General features: G+C 41.9%; 1 protein-coding gene across 4 annotated transcripts in view; it reads left to right on the top strand.

The window, feature by feature from the left end:
- The window catches only part of LOC123771567 (Dihydrouridine synthase 1), a 171,918-nt gene extending 147,703 nt beyond the window's left edge, over positions 1 to 24,215 (top strand). For all 4 annotated transcript variants that reach the window (XM_069324394.1, XM_069324393.1, XM_045764179.2 and 1 more), the window contains 4 exons: positions 5,321 to 5,569; positions 9,846 to 10,148; positions 13,377 to 13,536; positions 23,633 to 24,215. In XM_069324394.1, the coding sequence (XP_069180495.1) occupies positions 5,321 to 5,569; positions 9,846 to 10,148; positions 13,377 to 13,536; positions 23,633 to 24,145 (1,225 nt within the window). In that variant the 3' untranslated portion in view covers positions 24,146 to 24,215. The remainder of the gene's footprint in view (positions 1 to 5,320; positions 5,570 to 9,845; positions 10,149 to 13,376; positions 13,537 to 23,632) is intronic.
- The last annotated feature ends 593 nt before the right edge of the window (positions 24,216 to 24,808 follow it).

Below are 24,808 nucleotides of genomic sequence, written 5' to 3'. Positions count from 1 at the left end.
TTGGAATAGTCAGATCTTTGCTCCAGTAATCTGTGAGAGCATGTTTGACAGTGTTTCATCAACATACATATCGCTAGAAACACATACATTTCACCTACATTGGTGGTTTTTCCAACATTGCAATTGTGAAAATTCCGTTATCTCTCTTCTAATGAGATGAGCCGCATGAAGGTTCGTTTGGTGTACAATATATTCCATGAGCGGCTCATCATAGAATGCTGTAAAATAATCACATTCACTCATATCCTCTCCATTATCAGGGGAAAAGCTCTGTAATCCCAATGTCTTTATTGTCAAAGGCAAGAATTCAGGGAATAAAACCAGCACTATCACTCCACACTAGTACACCTGGTGTCCTGCGAGACGCAGGGGACGCAACAGGGGCACTACGGCGAGGAAGCGATGCACCCCGTGGACCAGGAGCTGAAGCCCGTCTATGCACAGTATGGCCGCTACGTGCACGTGAGGTAGAGGCACGTGAACATGAGGCTCTTGGTGTCTCATCTTTTTCCATGCGGTGGCGCTTGGCTGGGCGAGACACTGCTGATGCGACAAAATCTCGCCCAGTAACACCACTAATACTGACACCAGGCTCGATAACACTATGTTCTGATTCCACTTCACTAAAACCAGAAAAAGAGTCACCTTCCTCTGACTCGTCACCTAAAATATCCTCAGACTGTAAATAAGCTCAGGAACTGTGTGGTCGAGGGTGAATTGGGATAGACACTGGGCGAGGTGGCATGGGTGAGCGTATAGGCCTCGCCATGGGAGGCGGCTGTATCTCATTTTCACTGTCCATGCTATCATCGGTCAATTGTGTGTAGTCTTTATCAATATCAGTCATCAAAGTGTTATAATGGAAGGAGACTCCCCTTCCAAACAGTAACACCTCTCCTCCTCCCTCCTCCTCACATCTTCCATACACCAACAGCAGCCCTCAGCAAGGGTAAGTAATAACTTGAACATAGTTTTGTAGGTTTATTTAGATGAATTAGGTATAAAAATTTAGGTTGATGTGGGGTTTTTGGGGTAGTCAGGAATGGATTAATTCATTTCCCATTATTTCTTATGGGGAAATTAGCTTCGGAATATGAGCCATCTCCAGGAACGAATTAAACTCTTAAACTGAGGTACCCCTGTATATAGAAATACTGAGATAAGGACTATTCCTGAAGAAATAGCTTGGATGTGTCACAATGGAAAGATTGATGATATTCTGGAGAGATATAAGAACTTTGCACCAAGATTGTAACTTTGTTTTTATTTGTCTGAATGCCTATTTCTAGCCTCTTTATTTCTACTTATGTCTATGTACTTAATCATAAAAGTATTTGTGTGCATGTTTGTTAACATAATGTATGTGTACAGGAAGAACTGCATGTTTATCTAATATATTGCTTGTTTGTGATGTGTGTATATATGAACACCGTGTACTATATAGGGTGAGAATAGCTTGAGCTATCTCATTCCTTTGTGTGTGTATTTATACCTCAATAAACTTATTTGAATTTAAATTTCAAAATGGGTAGTACATGCTGAAACAGCTCACAGCACCACTGTGCAGTTTGTAGCCATCTTGAGGTTATCTTGAGATGATTTCGGGGCTTTTAGTGTCCCCGCGGCCTGGTCCTCAACCAGGCCTCCACCCCCAGGAAGTAGCCCGTGACAGCTGACTAACACCCAGGTACCTATTTTACTGCTAGGTAACAGGGGCATAGGGTGAAAGAAACTTTGCCCATTGTTTCTCGCCGGCGCCCGGGATTGAACCCAGAACGACAGGATCACAAGTCCAGCGTGCTGTCCGCTCGGCCGACCAGCTCCCGCCGGTCGGCCAAGCGGGAACCGGAGCCATAGTATCACTTAATAATGACAAAATAAATAATGGATTATTTTGTGATGAAGAACTAGTGGAACGTAAATATAAGAGCCCAAGAAACAGTAGAAATATCCAAAATACATGTCCATGCCACTGAAAATTTCCAAATTTTCCATCCAAAACTGTGCAAAATTTCACTAAACAAGAAGGAATGTTTTAACAGAGAGGGCCTATATATTACAGTATTGTGATTTCTCTGTGTATTGAAGTCAGAGGTAGCACTATTTGGTTGACAGCCCGTGTGCATGGGGAAACTGTGTGAAACCCCAGTTAGTCTTCAGTGGAAGCCTAGAGATCCTCATGAGGGCAGTAGCACTCCAGGTTGCAATTCTGATACCAGGTCTTGGTACAGTTGACTAGAGTGCGTCTGGGAACCTCCAGCGCATAGGTTTGAATCTTCATCAAGGCCCTTGTGAATTTATTCATTGTGATCAGTGATATCTGAACCTTGTACATTGACAAAATAGCACTAGAGATTTGCAATCAGGATGATAAACTAATAATCGTAAATGCATACAGTCCACTGCCATGCACTCACTAAAAACCAAAGCTGGGAACATCAGTGAAATCCCATCCATTGTATACAAAAGCGCCTCCCATGCCCTTGCGCCACCCATAGCTCTGCTGTTCAACAAAGCAAGAGAAGCAAGACATGGGTTGACATTTAGGGGGTAAGTTAGGTTACATGGAGTTAATTAGGTAGTACTTGGTTTTGCTCTTAAACTGGTTGAGAAAGGTACAGCCTTTGACATGATTCGGGAGGTCATTCCACATTCTGGGTCTCTTGATTTGTAGAGCACTTCTAATTTGGTTACACACAGCCAAATTGTGTAACAGGAAGAGGTCTTGGACACAAATTTGTTCCATGCTAAATGTAGAGGAATCAGCTGAGTATTCCTCAAAAAAATAAGTTGCCTCAGCTTATAAGGTAAATAAAATAAGCGTTTCTCAAATAAGTAGCTGCCTCACCTCACTGCCTTACTGCTACATAGCCTTCCTGGCATGGTGCCTTCTTTTGATAATTACTTGTTCAGCACCCAAGTTGTATAACAGGAAGAGGTCTTGGATCCCTACTTCCCTCTCTCTTTTTTAATAGTCCATATAGTCATAATTATAACTTTAAGCATTCAATGAATAAAGTTTTTGACATTTTAACCCTTCTTACCTAACATCATTTGTGCAGCATATTTTTAATTTATGTCTCACCCAGATTTAATTCAAAAATAAAACCACCCTAAATAAATTAGAAATGGGTATGTATAGCTAAGGTACACCCTTACTACTAGGTGAACAGGGGCATTTGGTGATAGTAAATTATCCCATCAGGCAGGTCTCGTCACCTTCTCTCATATTTCATGTTCACCAGTGTTTATTTACTTAATAACTACGGGTATAATATCTTGCTATTATAAAACTAATTCTAATATCATAAAAGACATATTTACTCAAAGTTTCAAGCAGAGAATGCATATATAACTAACATGAAGGACTCCTCTTCACGAGATTCAACCTGGTAGATGGCACATAGAATGCTTCCAACCACATGGGGGTTTCTATAGGCCACTGCTCCTTGCGCCTCTCTGAAGGGGCCGTGTTTTGGCTTGTGGTCCTCGGTAGGCTAGAACTCCATCAAATTGAATGATGCCATGGTCTAATACATACATTTATAATGCATAGTCCATCAGGGACCGAACAGTGCTTATGTATAACATCTGCAAGATAGGTACCCAACAGTGGGACTTAAAACTCCCCCTTAGGTACCCTAACTGAAACATCCTTTCCCCGGACATACATTCTTGGTAACTCACCTGATCTTTCCTCCCTTGTAGGTAATCGTGTATCCAATGCAGCAATCTTCTTGTTATTCTCATATCGGCTAATTCATATATGATTACTTCCCCATTGGCATTATCAAATGCTCTTTGCAGATCAACAAAAACTCTACAGTTGTCATCCATATTAGACAAGTACTTTGAGACAATTTGCAGTACTTTTGCACTTGATAAAACCAAAGAGGTTATTGGACATGTTTTGGGTCTCCTAGTACAGTTGGGTTTGTTCTTGACTCTCAATTGAGAATTCCAAATTCGAATCCCATGCAGGACAGAAATGATAAATGATTGGGTATGTTTCTTATCACCTAATAAACCTGTTCACCTAGCAGTAAATAAGTATCCAGGAGTTAGTCAGCTTGTTGTGGGGCTGCATCCTGGGAAGGGTCAGTAATTCGACCATGGGGGTGGGGGGGCAGGAGACCTCGATATAAGCCTATTATGTACTGTATGTGTAACCTGGCTAGACAATGGCTGCTTGTCCCCCCTGACACAATGAATTATGTTATCTCCTACAAAGTAGAGTAACCTATTTAACAATACCCTTTCCATTATTTTACAAAAGCAGGATGTTAAGAATACAGGCCTGTAACTGCCATATTACTTTGGTATAAGAATGATCACAGCCTCATGTTAAACAAATCAAGTAAGGGACTAGGTTTTATACCTGCTAAATAATTAAGAATGTCTTACGTTACTCTATCCTTTCCTGGAGCAGTAGAGCTGCTACTTTTAACATCATTAAATACCTCATTGTAAGTTATCGCAATGAATGTTGCTGATCCTGTATTTAAAGCGCATTAAGTTACTCCTTTTCTAATATAGTCCCATGAATCAGTGATCTTTCTCGTGTCTTCAGATAAGGACTCCATACTAGCAGCACTGGTCCATTTATCTACTAATTCATTAGCAACCTTTCCTGGATCTGGGTGTGCTATGAATTTTTTCTTACAACCCCTGATTTTCATTACTTCGCTCCATATGTCTTTAAGGTTCTTAGCATTACCAATGGACTGAGCAACTCTTGCCAGTATCTGTCTTGTGCCTCCTTCCTTACCTGACTGCATTCCCTAGCCTCTTCCAACATTGTACTGTATTTTTTTCATTTTCCTTCGTTCCATTTTTTAACCATTCTTTGTGTGTGCTTCATAATATTTTCTCACCCCTTGTCTTGCTGAATATTAGAATATTTAAATTTCTTAGATCAATGTCTCTCTTTTCCTCTGTACTAATTTCTCTATGTTCTTAACCATGTCTGCACCACCCATGGTTGCTCTCTCAGTAGTAAGGCCCTCACACCCAGGATGGGTGCGATGATTTTTTCCAATTTGGAGTTTGATTACTTGAGGCCTGTTGAAGCAAATGTGAGCCTTGTGAATGCCTAGGACTTGTAATCTTACATGGCACCTTAAATCGTCCCTCATTGACTCCCACAATGGGGTCAGAAATGGGACAATCATCCCTCATTGACATGCACAGTTGAAGGGTTAAGTAGGCCTGTTATTATTTAGAGCTTTAGAATACCCATAGACCTTGAATACAAAAAAAGAGAGTATGTGTTTATAAAGTTACTGTTCATAAACCTAATGTTGTGCTTGGTGTCATGCAGAGAAGCAGTGAGTGTGCCTGTGTTGGCCAATGGCAACATCCAGTATCAGGCAGACGTGGAACGCTGCCTTTCTGACACAGGTGCTGATGGTGTTATGAGTGCAGAAGGAAACCTGCACAACCCGGCCCTCTTCACTGGCACTCACCCACCTGTATGGCATGTTGCTCTTGAGTACCTTCAGCTGGCCATACAGTACCCCTGTCCAACAAGTTATGCTCGAGGACATGTCTTCAAGCTCCTTCATCACTGGTATGAAAATATTTTATCTTTTGACTACAGTTAATTGTTCATTTTCTTTATAAGACTGAACTTTATTCTATATGTCAAATTAACACACACACACACATGCCTACAGAACTGCCTTCAGGAACCTGTGTAAGGAATTATTCAGAACCTTGTATACCACATATGTAAGACCAGTCCTGGAGTATACGGCCACCAGCATGGAGCCCATATCTTGTCAAGCACAAGGCGAAGCTAGAAAAAGTTCAGAGGTATGCCACTAGGCTAGTCCCAGAGCTAAGAGGCATGAGTTTCGAGGAAAGGATGCGGGAAATGCTCCTCAGGACACTGGAAGACAGACAAGTAAGGGGAGACATGATCACTACCTACAAAATTCTCAGAGGAATTAACAGGGTGGATAAAGATAAACTGTTTAACACGGGTGGTATGTGAACAAGGGGACACAGGTGGAAACTGAGTACCCAAATGAGCCACAGGGACATTAGAAAGAACTTTTTCAGTGTCAGAATATTTAACAGGTGGAATGCATTAGGCAGAGATATGGTGGAGGCTGACTCCATACACAGTTTTAAATGTAGATATGATAGAGCTTAATAGGCTCAGGAATCTGTACACCAGTTGATTGACAATTGAGAGGTGGGACCAAAGATCCATTCCATTATTATTATTGGAAATTATTATTATTATTATTGGGTATTGGATCCATTACCGACCACAATATGCTTATGGGGTCAAGTACCGCCCACAGGATAGGTATGGAGTCCACTACTGCCCTCAGGATGGGTTTGGGGACCGCTATCACCCACAGGATGGATAAGGGGTCCACTACCGCCCTCAGGGTGGGTGTGGGGTCCACTACTGGCTACCGGATGGCTATGGGGTCCACTACTGCCCACAGGGTGGGTATGAGGGGGCCACTGCTACCCACAGTATGGGTATGAGGTCACTATACCACCCACAGAATGGGCATGGGGTGCACTACCACCCACAGGATAAGTATGGGGTCCACTACCACCCACAGGATAAGTATGGGGTCCACTACCACCTACATGATGGGTATGGGGTCTACTATTACCTACAAGATGGGAATGGGGTCCACTACCACCCACAGGATGGGTATGGTGATGACTACCACCCACAGGGTGGGTATGGGGTCCACTACCACCCACAGGATGGGTATGGGGTCCACTACCATCCACTAAATGGGTATGGAGTATTGTAAATGTAAATGCGAATTGTAAATGCACCTATAACAGAAACATAATTGAAACTGCTTTGATACAGATCACAAAAGAAAGTAATTTGAACATTAGCAGTGGTCTATATAACTTAGATCCATTTTTAATAGGTCAATTAAAGGGCGATTTAAGTAGGATCATTGGAACACATTTGTCTCACTAATTCATTGTAAATATTTACAATTTTATGCTATAATTATCTATGTGTGGGCCTGTGTGTGGTTGCTGCATCAGATGGGCCAATAGGCCCTCTGCAGTGTACACGTATTGTACCTCACCTCACTCCACCATTCTCTCCTGCCTATATATGTCCAGTACTCGACCTGTAAAACCACTCCTTCTGAAGATGTATTAATATACGAAAGTACTTAAGGAAATTCCTCTTTAAATTTTCCTCCGTGGTATGACACTGTCGCATTTTTAATCACATGTTTATTTTCCTGATATACACACACACACATTATATATATATATATATATATATATATATATATATATATATATATATATATATATATATATATATATATATGTTATATATATATATATATATATATATATATATATATATATGCGAACAAGCCTGAATGGTCCCCAGGACAATATGCAACTGAAAACTCACACCCCAGAAGTGACTCGAACCCATACTCCCAGAAGCAACGCAACTGGTATGTACAAGACGCCTTAATCCACTTGACCATCACGACCGGACATAATGAGGTGATAGCCTAAGCTATTTGAACCACCCCACCGCCGGCACTCGGATAGTAATCTTGGGCATAGCATTTTACCAAATCACCTCATTCTTTGGGGCACACGTGAGGAACACAAATGCGAACAAGCCTGAATGGTCCCCAGGACAATATGCAACTGAAAACTCACACCCCAGAAGTGACTCGAACCCATACTCCCAGAAGCAACGCAACTGGTATGTACAAGACGCCTTAATCCACTTGACCATCATATATATATATATATATATATATATATATATATATATATATATATATATATATATATATATATATATATATATATATATATATATATATATATATATATATTTATAGAAGTGTTTGTAGAAAGCCTATTGGTCCATATTTCTTGATGCTTCTATATTGGAGCGGAGTCTTGAGGTGGGTAGAATATAGTTGTGCAATAATTGGCTGTTGATTGCTGGTGTTGACTTCTTGATGTGTAGTGCCTCGCAAACGTCAAGCCGCCTGCTATCGCTGTATCTATCGATGATTTCTGTGTTGTTTACTAGGATTTCTCTGGCGATGGTTTGGTTATGGGAAGTAACCATAACCTAGTAAACAACACAGAAATCATCGATAGATACAGCGATAGCAGGCGGCTTGACGTTTGCGAGGCACTACACATCAAGAAGTCAACACCAGCAATCAACAGCCAATTATTGCACAACTATATTCTACCCACCTCAAGACTCCGCTCCAATATAGAAGCATCAAGAAATATATATATATATATATATATATATATATATATATATATATATATATATATATATATATATATATATATATATATATATATATATATATAATATATATATATACACACACACACACACACACACACATAAGTATATGGAGCACCACTTGGCAAATGGAATTTAATGTTAATAAATGTCATGTTATGGAATGTGGAATAGGAGAACATAGACCCCACACAACCTATATATTATGTGAGAAATCTTTAAAGAATTCTGATAAAGAAAGAGATCTAGGAGTGGTTCTAGATAGAAAACTATCACCTGAGGACCACATTAAGAATATTGTGCAAGGAGCCTATGCAATGCTTTCTAACTTCAGAATTGCATTTAAATACATGGATGGCGATATACTAAAGAAATTGTTCATGACTTTTGTTAGGCCAAAGCTAGAATGTGCAGCTGTTGTGTGGTGCCCATATCTTAAGAAGCACATCAACAAACTGGAAAAGGTGCAAAGACATGCTACTAAGTGGCTCCCAGAACTGAAGGGCAAGAGCTACGAGGAGAGGTTAGAAGTATTAAATATGCCAAAACTAGAAGACAGAAGAAAAAGAGGTGATATGATCACTACGTACAAAATAGTAACAGGAATTGATAAAATCGACAGGGAAGACTTCCTGAGACCTGGAACTTCAAGAACAAGAGGCCATAGATTTAAACTAGCTAAACACAGATGCCGAAGAAATACTGTATAAGAAAATTCACCTTCGCAAATAGAGTGGTAGACGGTTGGAACAAGTTAAGTGAGAAGGTGGTGGAGGCCAAGACCGTCAGTAGTTTCAAAGCGTTATATGACAAAGAGTGCTGGGAAGACGGGACACCACGAGCGTAGCTCTCATCCTGTAACTACACTTAGGTAATTACACTTAGGTAATTACACACACACACACATGGCGATATACTAAAGAAATTGTTCATGACTTTTGTTAGGCCAAAGCTAGAATATGCAGCTGTTGTGTGGTGCCCATATCTTAAGAAGCACATCAACAAACTGGAAAAGGTGCAAAGACATGCTACTAAGTGGCTCCCAGAACTGAAGGGCAAGAGCTACGAGGAGAGGTTAGAAGCATTAAATATGCCAAAACTAGAAGACAGAAGAAAAAGAGGTGATATGATCACTACGTACAAAATAGTAACAGGAATTGATAAAATCGACAGGGAAGACTTCCTGAGACCTGGAACTTCAAGAACAAGAGGTCATAGATTTAAACTAGCTAAACACAGATGCCGAAGAAATATAAGAAAATTCACCTTCGCAAATAGAGTGGTAGACGGTTGGAACAAGTTAAGTGAGAAGGTGGTGGAGGCCAAGACCGTCAGTAGTTTCAAAGCGTTATATGACAAAGAGTGCTGGGAAGACGGGACACCACGAGCGTAGCTCTCATCCTGTAACTACACTTAGGTAATTACACTTAGGTAATTACACACACACACACACACACACACACACCTGCATTATTATTATTTGATTATTATAGTACAGTAATGATAATGTATGTCATGTCAGTATTTTCTCATTTACCTACAGTCTGAGTTTGTGTGAAAACTTTGACCTCCGCTACCGACTTTCCAAGACGTCTACGGCAGAAGAGATGGTGGCTGTAGTGGAGGATCTCAAGGCCCGGATGACTCCCTATAGCACTGGGGAGAAGGCTTGGACTCCAGACCCAGGTAGTGAGCAGTCACGTCTGCCTATGCCTCCTTGGCTGTGTCAGCCCTATGTTCGCATCCCTCCAGAGGAACACCTTAAAAAAATCCAGGAAAGTGAGCGACGTGTTCAAGAAAAACAACAGCAACAGCAAGAGAAAGCAGTAACAGACAAAGAAGATGGGTAGGCACTTTTTCTGTCCTCTGTATCTGTCTCTATTTTATATATATAATGCAACTTTCTAAATCTAGTCTTTCGAGGTGTTGATAAAAATCACTTGGCTGCTACATCCAAGCTTTATCTAACTCATTTCACTACATATCTGAAATAACACAAAGCAATAAAAATTTCAGAGAGAATTGTCATTTCCTCTGAAATAACAATTCAGAGGGAATGACAGTTATTTTAAGTGCAACATTAGATAACAAAAGCTTGTCATTCACACAAAACATAGCACACTTGGCATTTGTAGACAGATATTCTGGGAAGAGAAAGAGATTATTATGCAGTTATCCCCCCATCTGAAAAATGTCCAAATATACTTTAGGATGGAAAAAAGTCATTTTGGATCTACATGCAGATATTTCCATCTAAACACGTGCAAAACATCACTCGAGGGAAGAAAATACTATGCCCTCAGCTGTCCAGACTTTCATGTGTAAGACACAGAATGCTACACAAAAAGTGGCAAACAAGAAAAAAGAAAGTCAAATATTTTTTAGACCCAGAAGATGTTCCCTCTGTTCCAAAGGTGGAACAGAGGGAATGTATAGTACTGGAACTAGTTGAAAGAACCATTTGCATACCAGAGTCACAGGTAAAATTTCACCCCATAGCAGAGCTACAGTTATGAGAGGCAACAATACTATACAATCAGTACTGTCAGAACATATCTTATATCTGGTCTGATAATCTGATATGTATAACAGACTTGCCTGAAAAATCTCCCAGTCAAAATACTGTACACTGTAACCTCATCATCTTTATCAATATACAAGGAATAAAAATGAAGTACTATTCAGGAATGGCCTCCTCACAGAGGTAAATGCAGTATTTGGAGCTTTCATAGAAACCTATGGAGGCATATTCATTTACAGTGAGAACTGGATACCAGAATATAATCTATATTAATAAGCCGAGCGAACAGCACACTGGACTTGTGATCCTGTGGTCCTGGGTTCGATCCCAGGCGCTGGCGAGAAACAATGGGCAGAGTTTCTTTCACCCTATGCCCCTGTTACCTAGCAGTAAAATAGGTCAGCTGTCACGGGCTGCTTCCTGGAGGTGGAGGCCTGGTCGAGGACCAGGCTGATCCGGTCAGCCGGGTCCTCGACCAGTGTTGACCCGGTCTACAGAAAACCAGTGTTGAATGTAATGAAACGCCATTTTCTGGATGAGTCCCTGAGGCTCCCCGTTATCCCACCCTCCCTCCAGTCTCCGGTATTTTTTGTGTGTTTTGACATCCAGCTTAAGAACTAGTTTTGGGTAGCCAGTACGAGGGATCTGGGGCTCCCCCTTCCCCCTCCCTTGGAGGGAGGGAGGTTGCACAGACGGCAGCGCAGCAACATGATGATGTCATGCTCGTCTGCTAATTCTCGTTTGGGGAGTTCTGTCCACTTGTTCGACTTTCGGTAGCAATAATTTTACCAGAATAGGAGTTTGTTTTGGGGCGCCTACCTTTCTGGGTGCCTATTCTGGTCGATGGCAAACATAGAATGCTCCCAACCACAGGGGGGGGGGTTTCTATAGGCCATTGCTCCTCATGCCTCTTCTGAGGGGACCAGGTTCTGGCTCGTCGTCCTCGTAGGCAAGAACTCCAAGCACATTGACTGATGCCAGAAAGTTATACACATCCATTCAGCCTGGATAGCTCCGGGGAGCCTCCGGGACTCACCTAGAAAGTGGCATTTCATTACATTCAACGCTGGTTTTTGGCTGGGTAGGTCTCAAAGTTGAAATTCCTGTTTAAGAGATAATTGAAGTTGAAAGATATTGACAATGAATATGGAGTAGTTCTAATTAATGAGTTTTCTTGTATGTTTTAATAAACACTGCTTGGCATTTGTACTAGAATATGTAAAAGTTGTAGGTCAATATGTGTTGAAATGAAGTAAAAAAAAAACACCCAAAAAAAATATAGGGATATATTAGGGATAATTGTAAAACAGACACTGGGTCCCTCAACTGTATAACAGTAGGTTAGACATATATATATGAATGAAATTGGGTGGATATAAATAGGAGCTGCCTCAAATGAGCCAATAGGCCTTCTGCAGTTACCTTCATTCCTATGTTCTTATAACGAAACATATATATTGCAGTAACTTTATTGCCCATATATAAGTAATAAGGTCCTCATCTGGTCCTCGTTCATCAATACAACCTAAATAGAGAAAGAGAATAGAGTTTGAAATCTGTAAATAAATCGGCCAAAAAAGATATAAAAATCACAATTTTTGCCACCTATGGTTGAGTAACATCTTGACCAATTTCGTTCCAACTTCACATGCTTAGTGCCGGATATGCATTCTCCAAGATGTTAAGGTAACAAGAAAATCCGCATAGAAACAAAGGAGAGAGAGAGAAAAAAACACCCAAAAAAGGGGGGTTGTTAACTTTTCGTACAAAGGGACATAAGAAATATTGCCATTGGGCAATGTATCTATATGATATACTGTATAATAAAATACAGCATAATAACATACTAGCTCATTATTATGTGTAAAATCTGGTTATCCAGGTGGCACCAGTTGTATATCCAATTTGTAGACCTTCCTTTCTACTACTTGTCTTGTTTGTGAATTAGACAGGTGATTGCATCTCTTTATCCCTGATTGCCAGTAAATAGGAGGTGTTATGGTTATTATCAGTACCGCTTGCTGTCAGTCGCGTACACATTTATTTTTAAAAAATTCAGAAAAATCCATTTCTTAACATATTGGGATGAAATTTTCACGATGCTATTGCCAAATAACAGGAGATTTGTTTACAAATTTTCACTATTTTTCATACTTGGAAAAATACTCCTCATGCACCGAGCCCCTTAAACTACTGGCACAGCCTCAAAACATTCAAATATTAAGAGATACTGTATCCCATAACATTCATATGGAAAATGCTAGAATGTCAGGTTCCAAACCTACACAATTAGAGAAAATAGTGTAAACATCAGATGTCCATGGTTCTTCAAACTCCTATCAATAAGTATAAGAAATGTCAATGGAACAATTGTGAAAGCTTTCAAGAGTAAATCTAACAATTTTTGGCTGAGGAGTCTGGATGAGACTGAGATGGTTATGTGGGAATACAAGCCACAGGCAAGTACATTTATTACTGAATAAAATGTTTTCTGTTAATGTCTGCTGTGCATTTTAATTATATTTTGTTGTAATAATATTTTTATTTTAACAGGGAATGTAGCGGAGGGAGTGAGCTAAGCAAACGACCAATGGTAGATGAATCTGAGGAGGTGGATTTGTCCAAAAAGAAGAAGAAAAAGATGGCAAGAAATCCAAGAAAATCATTTGAGCCAGTTGACCCATATGAGAAGTGTGGGTGCAAAAACCCAAAGGTGAGCTTATATAGTCCCATTACGAACTCAACGACACATTGTGTATTGAATATACTGAACTATTATTGCGTCAGCATGTATAAACTATAAAAATAATGATATAAGATAATTATTTTAAGGTATGCCCAAAATGCTTTGCATACTTGTTGCTTATAAGTTATAATGCATATTTAAAAATTGATTAAGCATTGTATCATCGTCATCTGTGTACAATGGTGCCTCGATTTATGATGCTAATCCGTTCCCAGAGACGGATCGTAAGTCGAAGTATTGTAAGTCGAAGAGATTTTTCCCATAAGAAATAAAGGGAATTGAATTAATTCGTTCCCCACCCTCCAAAATATTAACATACAAATACATTTTATACTGAATACAATGTTTTTTTCTAACTACAATACAGTACCTAAGTGTCTCTTACCTTTATGGAGGGCTCTTGATGGCGTATGGAAGATAGTGATGAGGGGGGAGGAGGAGAGTTGTTACTGTTTGGAAGGGGAGTCCCCCTCCATTATCACATCAGGCAGTGATGTTTTCTCTGGGGTACTCTCTCTCCTATGTTTTGCCTGAATACCACTAGGACCTGGTTGTGGTTCAGTGCTTGTTTGTCTCACTACAAATTTGTCAAGATACATTTGTTTTTCCCTTCGTTTTAACATTTGTCTGTAAAGATGCATCACAGTGTCATTGAATTGGTTAAGGCAACGACCTACTGCAGCTTGATTTGGGTGAGTCGTTTCAGCAAAGGTTTGCAATTCTTCCCATGCTGCACACATTTTCTTAATTGTTGAAGAAGAGACATTCTGTACTCTTGTTTCTGCTCTATGGTCATCCTTACATGGGTTTTCATATGTTGAGTCTTACCACTGACTTAACTGGGACTCATGGCATGATATAATAATAATTACTTTAATGTTCAAAATGCAAAAAATCACCACAAAAGCAGAATTTCTTATAGGTGCGATCGTCACTAAGCGGGCAGCTGTAGTAAACTGAGGCAGATCGGCCGCATGACCGGGAACCATGCGCTCGGTCGACCCGAACATGTACTGTAACCCCGCGATTTTCCGGGATTCAAACATCCGGAAAACGCCCTTATACGGCCAAAATCGTGATCGGATAAAGTTATCACAATATCCGGCCAAAATGGCCACAGGAACCGGATAAAAGCTGGTTTGGCCGGATGAAAATACGGCCATACCGTATTAATCCCGTCTGTGGCTCTAGACGCATGGTGGAGGAGGGGGGTTGGGTGGGTGGGTGGTGTTGGGAGGGTGGGAGGGGTGCATCAGGAGGGACCACCTGGGTACAGGAATTACCATTAATTTTAGAACAATTAATCATAGCCAAAAACAAATTAAATAAGTACTAGTAATTATGTAATAACAAATAAATAAGTTTCCTAAAAGCATTGTGCACAGGCTGAAGTTTCCTTCAAAAATATTGTGAATTTTTTTCCTCCTGGCGGCCTATGTAACGCGCTATAGCTGCCCCAAGTGGACCCGTCTAACACTGGTCGACCCATGTGCGTCCGTCCCTCGTGTTATACACAGTGCTGCGCCATTAGTGAAATATTTTTTTAAATAACTTTTTTATTTTCATAGTAACTTTGAACATTTTTGGCCAAGACTATGTCTGGTAGCAGCATCAATCGTTCTGGAGGTGTTAACACTTTCGCGCTCTCCGCAAAGGTCACTCAGCCAACCGAATGTGCGCGCTGCGTTTTTATCGCTTAAGCGTAAAAACAAAAATGTGTATACTCTTTTTACTCTCCTGACCTTAGTTCTCATGCTACGTATTTCATTTTGGCACCAACGTGTTTGCAATAAAATTCTCTAGAAGAACATTAGTAAAATAAGTCACGAAACATATAGGGATACCAGCACCAAATAAATAACTACGTAGATGACTCGCCGTGAGCGCCCATCAGCAACAAAATGTTTTTACTCTTGGGATTATAATCACCTCCACACTTGTTCTACAGCGTTAATTTTGGTATCAATGGACTCGCAATGAAATTCCCAACACGGTGATATGAATATAAGCGTTGAATATTGATGCAGCCCACCCGCAAGAGTGTGGGAAGTGGTGAAATTGTTACCCGGTATCGGTGACGGGACGACGCACAGCGCTTTGAAAGTTTATACTTATTTCACTCTCATGACATTAATTTTCTATGTACGTCATTCATTTTCATGTCAATGTATTCGCAATAGAATGTTCTATGTGCCCATAGGTAAAAAATATCAACAAAGCGTAAGTTAGAATAGCGACAAATATAAAACAACGCTGGAACATATCAGTGAGCGTCAAACACACACGAAATATTTTTACTTTTGTTATGTTTGTCAAGATTATACTTGTTGCACACAGTTATTTTTGGTTGTATATTGATCGGAATAAAATTCCCTAAACAGACATATGCATATAATACATGATATGGGGGAAGAATTACCAGTATAAACGGCTAAAGTCACCCACCTGCAACCCGTTTGGGACAAAATACCATTTGATCGACGTTATCCACACCTTTCATGAACTTATTGTACCATGCAGCCTAGTGGTGAGAAAGAGAGCCTCATAGCGCGCAGTTTGAAACAAACCCAAAGTAAATCGGATAAAAATTGAATTTTATACAAATATTTTAAAAGTTGACATAACTTTATGTCCACTATGCGTTTACGTTAGACGAAACCGAACGCGCCGGCGCGTCCAGATAGCGCGAAAGTGTTAAGAGGAAGAAAGTTGTCCTAACAATTAAAGACAAGTCACTGTTATACACCTCAACCAGTGCGGCCTCACAGTGTTACGCCATTAGTGAAATATTTTTTTAAATAACTTTCTTAATTTTCATAGTAATTTTGAACATTTTTGGCCAAGAATATGTCTGGTAGCAGCATCAATCGTTCTGGAAGTGTTAAGAGGAAGAAGATTGTCCTAGCAATTAAAGACAAGTTATGTGTTGTTCAACCAGTGAGGCGTCACAGGCAGCCAAGTGCCTTCAACAAGTGAGGCGCCACAGGCAAGCCAAGCTCCTTCAACAAGTGAGGCATTACAGGCAAGCCAAGCGCTTTCAAAAAGTGGCGCGCCACAGGCAAGCCAAGTGCCTTCAACAAGTGAGGCGCAAGCAAGCGCCTTTAACAAGTGAGGCGTCACAGGCAAGCCAAGCGCCTTCAACAAATGAGGACATGCAAGCGCTTCAACAAGTGAGGTGCAAGCAAACGCCTTCAACAACCGAGGCCTCACAGGCAACCCAAATGCCCTCAACCAGTGAGGCTTCAGCAGCTGGCAGTCAAAACTAACTTAGCTTAATGAACTGTACAGTAATTTTAAGTGTTAATTTTAGTGTTGTGTTAGTATAGGTTACGTAAATTGTTAAGAATTTTTAACTTCAAGATGTGTGGCATCAATCAAGAAGACGAACACCAACAAGGTAAGTTGAGGTTTCTAGTTGAATATTTAATAATTGTATGTGGCAAGGCAATTCAAATTATGTTGTTTGTGTTATAAAAATAGTTGGAAATGGTCACTTTTGGACTCATAGGTGAAAAAGTACCATTATCCGAAAAATGTGATAATCCGGCTGGGGGTCCTTCCCATATAGTCCGGATGATCGAGTGGAGACAGTACCAACAAATATCGGAAGTCGACTACACCATCGGATGTCGAGTCGCATTTTTCGATGAAATTTACATCGTAATTCGAAATTATCGTAAGTAGGGGCAATCGTATGTCGAGGTGCCACTGTATTTTTAAATCAATTTTAAATAATAAAAATAATAATAATATTTATAATAATTACTGTACTATTATTATTTTTATTATTATCATCATTTGATTAGAGTGCATTAGGTTGGGGTGTGGTACTGCTCTGGTACTGGGAACTACACATAAGGGGCATAACTGGCCGACCCTTCACAGTGTTCAAGAGAGAACGGGATAAGCACCTCCAAAGGATCCCTGATCAACCAGGCTGTGACTCATATGTCAGGCTGCGAGCAGCCGCATCCAACAGCCTGGTTGATCAGTCCAGCAACCAGGAGGCCTGGTCGACGACCGGGCTGCGGGGACGGTAAGCCCCGGAAGCACCGCAAGGTAACCTCAAGGTAAGGTAGGTGGTGATGGTACAGGCTGCAGTGTGGGTGATTGGACAGGCTGTGGTGTGGTGATAGGACAGGCTGTGGTGTGGTGATAGGACAGGCTGTGGTCTGGTGATGGGACAGGCTGTGGTGTGGTGATAGGACAGGCTGTGGTGTGGTGATAGGACAGGCTGTGGTGTGGTGATAGGACAGGCTGTGGTGTGGTGATAGGACAGGCTGTGGTGTGGTGATAGGACAGGCTGTGGTGTGGTGATAGGACAGGCTGTGGTGTGGTGATAGGACAGGCTGTGGTGTGGTGATAGGACAGGCTGTGGTGTGGTGATAGGACAGGCTGTGGTGTGGTGATAGGACAGGCTGTGGTGTGGTGATAGGACAGGCTGTGGTGTGGTGATGGGACAGGCTGTGGTGTGGTGATGGGACAGGCTGTGGTCTGGTGATGGGACAGGCTGTGGTGTAGTGATGGGACAGGCTGTGGTGTGGTGATGGGACAGGCTGTGGTGTGGTGATGGGACAGGCTGTGGTGTAGTGATGGGACAGGCTGTGGTCTGGTGATGGGACAGGCTGTGGTGTAGTGATGGGACAGGCTGTGGTCTGGTGATGGGACAGGCTGTGGTCTGGTGATGGGACAGGCTGTGGTGTGGTGATGGGACAGGCTGTGGTGTGGTGATGGGACAGGCTGTGGTGTAGTGATGGGACAGGCTGTGGTCTGGTGATGGGACAGACTGTGGTCTGGTGATGGGACAGGCTGTGGTGTGGTGATGGGACAGGCTGTGGTGTGGTGATGGGACAGGCTGTGGTGTGGTGATGGGACTGGCTGTGGTGAGGGTACAGGCTGTGGTGTGGTGATGGGACAGGGTAAAATGTGTTAACTGATCAGGGTAGGGAGTCGTGATCGAACATGGTAGGGTGTGATGATAGAGCAGGGTTGGGTGTGGTGATGGAGCAAAGCAGGGTGTGGTGATAGAGCAAAGCAGGGTGTGGTGATGGAGCAGGGTAGGGTGTGGTGATGGAGCAGGGTAGGGTGTGGTGATGGAGCAGAGTGTACTCACCTACTCAACTACTTGTATTCACCTAATTGTGAATGTGATTTCTGGCATGATTTCTGCAATGTGAGGTTTAGTTCCCATAGTCTCTTCTATTAGCTCATACCTGTCAGCCTTTGAATTTTCTAGTTAGTGCTGTGTTTGACTAGATACAGACTCCACACTGGAGCTGCATACTTCAGGATTGGTCTGACATGTGGTATACAAGGTTCTAAATGATTCCTTACACAAGTTTCTAAAGGCAACTCTTTATGTTGACCAACCTAGCATATGCCGCAGATAAAATCCTCTTGATGTGGGCTTCAGGGGAACAGGTCTGGCATGATTTCAACCCCTAGGTGTTTCTCTCTCCCTGATTCTTGAAAGATTTCATACCTCCCAAATGGTACCTTGTATCTGGTCTCCTATTCCCTACACTTGTCTTCATTACTTTACATTTGCTCAGGTTAAACTCTTAATAGCCATTTGTTGGACCATTCCTTCAGTTTATCCAAGTCATCTCGTAGCCTCATGCTGTCCTCCTTTGTATTAACCCTTCTCATAATTTTGGCATCATATCTTGAGGTTATCTTGGCCTTGAGATTTCAAGGCTTAGCGTCCCCGCAGCCCGGTCCTCGACCAAGCGTCCTTTTTGTTACACACCCCCAGGAAGCAGCCCGTAGCAGCTGTCTAACTTCCAGGTACCTATTTGCTGCTAGGTAACAGGGGCATCAGGGTGAAAGAATCTCTGCCCATTTGTTTCGGCCTCCATCGGGGATTGAACCCGGAACCTCAGGACTACGAATCCGAAGTGCTGGCCACTCAGTTGTCAGGCCCCCCTGATCATCAGTAAACATTGAGAATAATGAGTGGAAGACCTGTGGAAGATCATTTATGTTTATCAGAAACAGGATAGGTCTGAGTACAGAACCCTATGGGACTTTATTGGTAACATTGCGCCATTCTTTCCGCCCCATCACCACCCCATGTGGTGATGGGGCAGGGTAGGGTGTGGTAATGGGACAGGGTAGGGTGTGGTGATGGGGCAGAGTAGGGTGTGTGATGGGGCAGAATAGGGTGTGGTGATGAGACAGAGTAGGGTGTGTTGATGGGGTAGCATATGGTGTAGTGATGGAGCAGGGTAGGTAACATTTCATTCACCTGATGTCTCTGGAACCCTTCTTTATTGTAGCTAGCTCAGTACTGTAGTGCAGTTGATGGAATGACCATCTACCATGCAGGGGGTCGGGATGTAACGCCAACATTGAACCACATATTAGATGTCACCCTAACCCCCATTGGACTTTGAAGTAGCCATAGACGGCATGCCCATGCACCATGCACCACGCCCAGACTCGTGGAATTCTATATTTATTAAGAAGTGCAAAACACCACTTTAACCCTCAAACCGTGAGGGGTTCAAATGGCTTCAACACCCACAGGCGCAACAAAAAAAATAATCCAAAAAATTCTTTCGTCTTATAAAAGTGTTCATTTGTGTTCCCTGATCACAGAAAAAATAACAAAAAAATCGTAGGTGTCATATTTTAGCCGCAATAGGGTAGGGAAGTCTAGCAAAAAAGGGGTGTTGACCTTTGCCAGACAAGGTCTACTCCGCCCGAGCTGTCAAGTGGCAGTTGCCACAAATATATTATTACTTAATTATTTCAATGTCTCTGATTTATTTTTTCTTAGTTTTTTGCAGTAATATTATTCAATAGTGTGTATTGTGATATATTTATATAATAAAATGGGTGAACCATCACTGTCCTCAAAATTATGGTGTGCATATTAGTGATTCAATTATTATGTTCATAAAACAATAAACAAATAGTTTTGCTGTTATAACACTATATACATAGGTTATATATAAGTATCTGCATGTTTTGCTCACCCATAACGAACCACTAAGTTGGTATTGTGAGTCAAAATGCAACGAGGGGTGACCGCCAGACACTCGCTGCTATTCCCTCCCTCTCTTAATGAAGCAACCGTACGAGTCATAAATACTCATACACCGCCCAAGTAAAACAGAAACAAGCAACACTTAGTGGGCCAGCCAGAGGCTTAGGGCCCGTGCAGGAATATCCCTGCAAAAAAAACAAACAAAAAAACTCCCTCAACAACACCTCACTCGCCCTCATTCTCCTCCCACAATACTGGTTTTGCATTTATTCACTATACACAGATGTTATATATAAGTATTTACATTTTTTTTTTTTTTACCATAACTGTACATCTAAGCTTGTATGGTGAGTAAAGGCAATAAGACATAGCCACTCACACAGTCAGCTGGTAGTGGCCGCCTTCAAGGCCAGACGCACTATTATTTGTCCTCCAACAATATTGTTTGTGGTGTTATTACTCTATATACACACATTATATATAAGTATCTACCTGTTTTATTCACCATACCTGTACAAATAAGCTGGTATGGTGCCCAAAGACTATACTAGCCACCAGTAAACAACATGACAAGTCGTGCAGACGATGCACCTCCCTCATCAAAATGGCAACCCCCAACCTATTCCTATTGCTGTTATTACACTCTATACACATGTTATATATAAGTATCTACATTTGTGTTCACCATAGCGAACCACTAAGCTGGTATGGTGAGTGCAGTCAATAAAAGGTGGTCACACACAGTCAGAAGACAATGCTACTACCCTCTCTCCCACAGCATTACTCCACCCTCCATGGAGCACAGCGCTAAATATCACTACAATCCTGCTATTATCAGAATCCTGGTCAGTTTTATCACAGTCAGGGGTCTTCTGTAATACTATCATCACTAAATAATAGCACGAACATATATATTTTGACATTTTTAGGCGATGCTGTGGTCACAAGCTAAACAGCAGTGCTGTGCACTCATAGTGCGTGCATCAGCCTTGATGGCTCGCTCAATACTGAAACGCTCACATTCAGGAATGTTGGCCATGATTTTTTTTCTAGGTGGCGTCTGTCAACTATCGGTCATGGCTGCACTATAGCTGCCCCTATCCCATGCAGGGTGTTTAAATTAAGGCACTAGACACTAAAACAGATATTAATGTATTGCGCAGTTTCGGTTTTGTTACTGAAATCATCTATATATGTATTGCGCGGTTTAAGAGTTTACAAGCCCTAAACATCTTTTAGAGATGAAGCGTAGATACTGGCATCATCCCTAACATATTTGAAACAGGGGAGATCACGCCACTTCACAAAGGAGGTAATAAAGCAGATGCAAAAAATTATAGCCCTAAAGCTCAAATTTCACACACATCATAAAAATCTTTGAAAGAGTGCTAAGAAGTAAGATTATAAATCCCATGGAATCACAACATCTACATAACCCTGGACAACACGGGTTCAGAACACGGTGCTCCTGCCTTTCTCAGTTACTGCTAGGTTACTGCACTAACACCATGGTCACATTTGTCAAAAGCGTTTGCAAAGTCTGTGTATATTTCATCTGCATTTTGCTTGTCTTCCATGGCACCTAAGGCCATGTCATAGTGATCTATGACATGGATCACTATGACATGGCCTTAGGTGCAATGGAAGACAAGCAAAAGGCAGATGAAATATACACAGACTTTGCAAAAGCTTTTGACAAATGTGACCATGGTGTTATTGTGCACGAAATGCATGCAAAAGGAATTACAGGCAAAGTAGGGAGATGGATCTTCAACTTCCTAACGAACAGAATGCAGAGTGTAATAGTCAACACAGTAAAATCTGGATCATCTACTGTGAAAAGCTCAGAACCCCAAGGTACCATACTTGCTCCGATACTTTTTCTCTTTCTAATATCAGACTTAGACAAGGATACAAACTACAGCACTGTATCATCATTTGCAGATGACACTAGGATATTCAAGTGAGTAGACAATATAGAGGACACGGCAAACCTCCAATCGGATGTAAATCAGGTCTTTCAATGAGCCACAATAATTTGATGTTTAATGAAAATAAGTTCCAGCTCCTGCGTTATGGCAAAAATTAAAATTTAAAAATGGAAACCATATATAAAACAAAATCAAATCACAATATAGAATAAAAAAAAACAATGTAAAGGACCTAGGAGTAATCATGTCAGAAGACCTTACCTTTACAGAACACCATAAAGTAGCTGTCACGACTGCAAGAAAAATGACAAGTTGGATAACAAGGACCTTCCAAACAAGGGATGCCATACCAATGATGCTAATTTTTAAGACTAGTGCTCTCGATGGTGGAATATTGTTGCACTCTAACAGCCCCATTCAGAGCCGGAGAAATTGCTGACTTGGAGAGCGCATCCACTCTATAAGTCATCTTAATTATTGGGACATTAAAAGTTCTAAATCTGTATTTTCTCAAGCGAAGGCAAGAGAGATACATAATAATCTACACGTGGAAGATATTAGAGGGACGTTCCAAATCTGAACACAGAAATAACACCACATGAGACCAGTAGGCATCGCAGTACAGAATACCCCCGCGTTAAATAGCAGGGGTGCAATAAGTATGCTGAGGGAGAACTCTATCAACATCAAAGGCCCAAGACTTTTCAACACACTCCCGCTACATTTAATAAGGAGCTCAACTGGCTGGCCTCTCACAGTGTTCAAGACAGAACTCTACTAACTTCTCCAAAGAATACCTGATCAACAAGGCTGTGATACACACGTCAGGCTGCAAGCAGCTGCATCCAACAGCCTGGTTGACCAGACGGCCAACCAGGAGGTCAGGTCGGAAACCAGGGCACGGAGCCACTGATTCCTGAAAGCTACACAAGGTATACACAAGGTAAGGTAAGTTAGGGTGTTCGAAGCTCATTTTGCCCAGGTGAATGAAATGCTATTATCCTCAGTAGTTTGTGTTGACAAATTTTTATGTTTAAGGTAATGTTAGATTTAGCTCTGTAATAGGATTATTTATGTCTTGTGATAAACTGTTTTATTGAAGTACTGTAGTGTGAAGAGTATTTTTATGTGCTTTGTACAGGGTGGACGGTGTGTACATGGACTTTGCCGTGCCTGCTGCAGAGTCAAGTGCTACACCGAAGGCCTCGACTGCCCTGGCCACCGTATACTTGTTAAGACCAAGCGAGAGAAGGCAGCTATATACTATGCACAGTTGAAGTTGAAGCAAGAGGAGCATCAGGGAAAAGAGAGGGTAATATGGCGATCAGTAGCAGACAAGCTGCAGTTTCTTCCAGAAGAATCAGAAGTATCTGTGACCCAGGGATGCCTTCCTCAGGAGCAGACATGCGCTACCTCACACCTGTCTGCACAATCTTTGCAGCACTTATCCGCAGCAAATAGTGATGAAGGTGTAATTCTAGAGATAAGTGCAGTAAATGACATTGAAAAAATCACCAGTGAAGATGAAGTTAATAAATGTACCTCAGTGTGTGACAAGATAACGAAAGATATTCAAGGAAATCTTTCATGTTACAATCAGGCTCATGACACCACTCATCATAGTTATAACCGTAAATCAAATTCTGCAACTTGACAGTATTTTTCTTCACAGTACAAAGCTTATTTGTATATGTGTTTTTTAAACAACTAAAGTTTAAAACTTGTCTAGTTTTATTTAAGCCTGTTCTGAATATGTTGTCTTATTTTTTGTTTTTGTCTATAAGAGAGAATGTCTGTCTGTCTAATGTTGTAGTTCAGCCAGCCGTCTAGGCAGCCAGACAGCCAGCCAGACGACCGGCCAACCAGACAGCTGCCTGGGCAGCCAGACAGCCAGCCAGCCAGCAGCCAGACAGGCGACCGGCCAACCAGACAGCTGCCTGGGCAGCCAGCCAGCTGCCTGGGCAGCCAGCCAGACAGCAGGCTGGCCAACCAGACAGCCTTTTGGCTGGCCAGCCAACCAGACGACTGGACAGCCAACCCGCCAATCAAACAGCTGGCCAAACAGACAGCCGGCCAGCCAACCAGGCAGCTGGTTGCCCAGCCGGTTGGCCGGCCGGTCAGCCAGCCAGCCAGCCAGCCAGCCAACCAAACAGCCAGGCAGCCAGCCAACCAGACGGCCGGCCGGCCTGGCAAGCCAGATGGTCGGCCGGCCTGGCAAGCCAGACGGTCAGCTGGCCGGCCTGGCAAGCCAGACAGTCGGCTGGCCGGCCTGGCAAGCCAGACAGTCGGCTGGCCAGCCAGGCTGACTGTCCAACGG

Source organism: Procambarus clarkii, chromosome 14, assembly GCF_040958095.1.
Source record: "Procambarus clarkii isolate CNS0578487 chromosome 14, FALCON_Pclarkii_2.0, whole genome shotgun sequence".
In the NCBI taxonomy this organism is placed as follows: Eukaryota; Metazoa; Arthropoda; class Malacostraca; order Decapoda; family Cambaridae; genus Procambarus; species Procambarus clarkii.
This window is presented reverse-complemented; position numbering and strand designations above follow the sequence as displayed.